The 4,163-nt window shown below is 42.9% G+C and overlaps 1 protein-coding gene across 1 annotated transcript; it reads right to left on the reverse strand.

The window, feature by feature from the left end:
- Positions 1-219: 219 nt before the first annotated feature.
- LOC121629813 (tropomyosin-like) lies at positions 220-1,791 on the reverse strand. Its single transcript, XM_041969610.1, has one exon. It carries the CDS (start codon positions 1,789-1,791, stop codon positions 220-222), a length of 1,572 nt encoding a protein of 523 aa, XP_041825544.1.
- Between the last annotated feature and the right edge of the window lie 2,372 nt (positions 1,792-4,163).

Consider the following 4,163-nt stretch of genomic DNA (forward strand, 5'->3'; position numbering starts at 1 on the left):
CTGCTCTAGGGGAAGTGAGATTATGTATGAGGGGACAGTCAGTGGGGCCTGTTGATGTATTTTTATACCTGAGAAATGCGTTTGGAGAGAGGCGGAGCGGCACACAACTTTTACAATCTTTTTACAATCGTAAACAGGCAGATGGAGAAGATCTTTGTGATTACTCCCCTGCATTGTCACAGATGTTGAGCTCTGTAGTCAAACAGTCCAAGGGATCTGTCAAACCACATCTTCCATCCTTTCCACTGCATCTTCCATCCTTTCCACCGCATCTTCCATTCTTTCCACCTCATCTTCCATCCTTTCCACCGCATCTTCCATCCTTTCCACCGCATCTTCCATCCTTTCCACCGCATCTTCCATCCTTTCCACCACATCTTCCATTCTTTCCACCTCATCTTCCATCCTTTCCACCTCATCTTCCATCCTTTCCACCGCATCTTCCATCCTTTCCACCGCATCTTCCATTCTTTCCACCTCATCTTCCATCCTTTCCACCGCATCTTCCATCCTTTCCACCGCATCTTCCATCCTTTCCACCGCATCTTCCATCCTTTCCACTGCATCTTCCATCCTTTCCACCGCATTTTCCATCCTTTCCACTGCATCTTCCATCCTTTCCACCGCATCTTCCATCCTTTCCACCACATCTTCCATTCTTTCCACCTCATCTTCCATCCTTTCCACCTCATCTTCCATCCTTTCCACCGCATCTTCCATCCTTTCCACCGCATCTTCCATTCTTTCCACCTCATCTTCCATCCTTTCCACCGCATCTTCCATCCTTTCCACCGCATCTTCCATCCTTTCCACTGCATCTTCCATCCTTTCCACCGCATTTTCCATTCTTTCCACCTCATCTTCCATCCTTTCCACCGCATCTTCCATCCTTTCCACCGCATCTTCCATCCTTTCCACCTCATCTTCCATCCTTTCCACCGCATCTTCCATCCTTTCCACCGCATCTTCCATCCTTTCCACCTCATCTTCCATCCTTTCCACCTCATCTTCCATCCTTTCCACTGCATCTTCCATCCTTTCCACCTCATCTTCCATCCTTTCCACCTCATCTTCCATCCTTTCCACTGCATCTTCCATTCTTTCCACCTCATCTTCCATCCTTTCCACCGCATCTTCCATCCTTTCCACCGCATCTTCCATCCTTTCCACCTCATCTTCCATCCTTTCCACCGCATCTTCCATCCTTTCCACCGCATCTTCCATCCTTTCCACCTCATCTTCCATCCTTTCCACCGCATCTTCCATCCTTTCCATTGCATCTTCCATTCTTTCCACCGCATCTTCCATCCTTTCCACTGCATCTTCCATCCTTTCCACCTCATCTTCCATCCTTTCCACTGCATCTTCCATCCTTTCCACTGCATCTTCCATCCTTTCCACTGCATCTTCCATTCTTTCCACTGCATCTTCCATTCTTTCCACCGCATCTTCCATCCTTTCCACTGCATCTTCCATCCTTTCCACTGCATCTTCCATCCTTTCCACTGCATCTTCCATTCTTTCCACTGCATCTTCCATCCTTTCAACTGCATCTTCCATTCTTTCCACTGCATCTTCCATCCTTTCCACCGCATCTTCCATTCTTTCCACTGCATCTTCCATTCTTTCCACTGCATCTTCCATCCTTTCCACTGTATCTTCCATCCTTTCCACCGCATCTTCCATTCTTTCCACTGCATCTTCCATTCTTTCCACTGTATCTTCCATCCTTTCCACTGCATCTTCCATCCTTTCCACCGCATCTTCCATCCTTTCCACTGCATCTTCCATCCTTTCCGAGTTTCAAGTTGTTACTCTATGCAACAGTCTCTGAAACACCTCAGATGATGTTCCAAAGTGTAAGTGCAGGAATCTGCATCTTCCAATGAGGGTGCACAACTTTCATCATCACTTTTGATCTGCCAGAAGCCCTGGTTTGAATCTAGAAAAGTATTTAGTACACTCTAAGAAATGATTCATGGGGTTAGTATGTAAAGCTTAAAATAATAAATATTGTCAACACAAAAGACTTTGTTGCATGTACACATACTAATAAGTTAAATTATTTTAATAGGGTTCATAGAAAAAGAAATGAAGATAAATTGTCTTAACTTGAAAATTTACATATTTTGAATATAACAAATTTACCTCCTTTCAACAAGGGAAAAAAAACAAGTTGGTGAAACATTTATTTTATAAGCGTACTTAAAAAGCTGGGGACAGGGTTATTTTGCCCAGACAAGGCCACACCTGCTACAGCGGAGGGGAAAATGGAAAGACAGCAGAGGCTGCATTTGCACTGTTTGATTTCGTGCTACGCTCTTTTGGTAAGTTGCTTTAGTTTTTCTCTTTTCATTTAGTTTTGCTGAAAAATATCCACCATAAATGAAATTCTGAAAACTTTTCTAGTTGTAAACTTGGTAGCTTTTCAGTTAGCTAGTGTCTCCTATGTACTTCCTCAAGTTTTCGGTTTTACTTTAGAACCTTAAAATCGTTGTCACTTAACACCTGTTAAGTGACAATACGTTGGCACAAATAATTTTCACATCCTGGTTTAATTATTATGAAAACACAAAAAAAGTTATCTGTAATCTCTGTTGTAATTGAGTGCTTCAAATAGCTTGCGTGTACTGTGACTTCTTTGTGAAATGACTACATTTACCCATAAAAATATCTCTGTAGTCTCTGTAGTTTTATGTCAATTACACTAAACATTGGCGGAACAAAGTCTTAAATGGTTTCAGGCATTTTTTATGTTATTAAAACGACTTTTAGTTTTTAGAAAAACAAGCAATGCAACATATTGGTGAGAGCAAACCAGATGAGGTCGCCAGATTCCCTTACAGGAGGACCTCCAAGAAGATGCAGAGTGGAGCTAGGCTGAGGGGCCAGTATTTGAGGAGCAGGTTTGATTCCCGGGCTCAGTGACGACACGCAGACCAAGGGCTGTAATGGGTCTAGCCACTGTGAGACTTTACTGGACTCTCTTACACCAATAAACTTGGTTAAACACACTACTTGCCTTCTTTTGATGGTACAGTGCTGTTCACCACTCGATCCTTTTTTTTAACCTATGGTTTTTAATTTTAAAGGCGGAGTGACCCACAGAACCCAAGGGTCACACTGTGATTACACATATTGGTGAAAGGATTTGTTTTTACAGCGTGACTTGCATGTTTGGCCAAAAGCAGGACATCTTTGTTCCATATTTAAACCCACATCTGCTGCAGTTTAAGTAATTTTGCTCATGATTTCTTGTGTTGGTTTTATCTTTGCTGCTTGTGGTCTTGCTGTTCGCATTCTGTTTACCTCAGCTTCCTCCGTTAATGCCTTCACTTGACTGCAGGTAATCTCACTTCCATGGCAGATATCAGTGTCTTTCCTAATGTCAGGTCTGCTTCTCTTAACAGTCTCCCTCTCACTTGGTTAATAGTTAGGCCATAAACAATCCTGTTGTGTACCAAAGAGTCGTGCAACTGTTCGGATTCAGTCTTTGGTTTTGCTATTTAAATCAGTGACATGTGCTCAGTGGGTTCGGAGGGTTTCGGGGCTTGCGTGAAGCGCTTGTGCCGTAGATTTGGTAAGTTTTTTTTCTAGGTTCACAGTAATCCTGAAACTTCTTCTTTAGCACATTTATTTTGTCTCTCCCTGGATCCTCGAAGTCGAATGTATTGCATACTTTAATAGTTTCTTCTCCTGGGATGTGAAGAAGCGTTGCACGCTGTACCTTCTCGAACTTCTGATATGATGCTAGCTGTACAGAAGAGCTTGAAGCGCTGAATCCAGTTTCTCCAGTTCTCCACATGATTGCCTTGCAAACTCAAACCCAGTGGAGGTTGAAACTGTGACATCCATCTTTCGCCACTTATTCTGACACCATATTATATTGATGAGGTTTTCAGACCATGCTCCATAGTGATCAGCTTTATTGTGTAATCACAAGAAGATGCTAACAGCCAGGCGTGTTGCTAACTGTTTCTTTACTGCACATCACTCATACCTCCATATATCAACTACGGATGCCCACAAGCCTATAAACCATTACATTACAGTTATGATCTCCTCCATCGCCACCACGTTTATTGTCTGAAACTGATGTCAGAACTCAGCAGTGAACTCTGTCCTCTACACTGCCCTCTGGTGGATGTTCTGTCTAGTAACCA

This window comes from Melanotaenia boesemani, chromosome 19 (assembly GCF_017639745.1).
Source record: "Melanotaenia boesemani isolate fMelBoe1 chromosome 19, fMelBoe1.pri, whole genome shotgun sequence".
In the NCBI taxonomy this organism is placed as follows: Eukaryota; Metazoa; Chordata; class Actinopteri; order Atheriniformes; family Melanotaeniidae; genus Melanotaenia; species Melanotaenia boesemani.

What these genes read in the sequence shown, in the direction of transcription:
- LOC121629813 (XM_041969610.1), bottom strand. Translation starts at nt 1,791, where the DNA reads ATGGAAGATGCAGTGGAAAGGATGGAAGATGCGGTGGAAAGGATGGAA.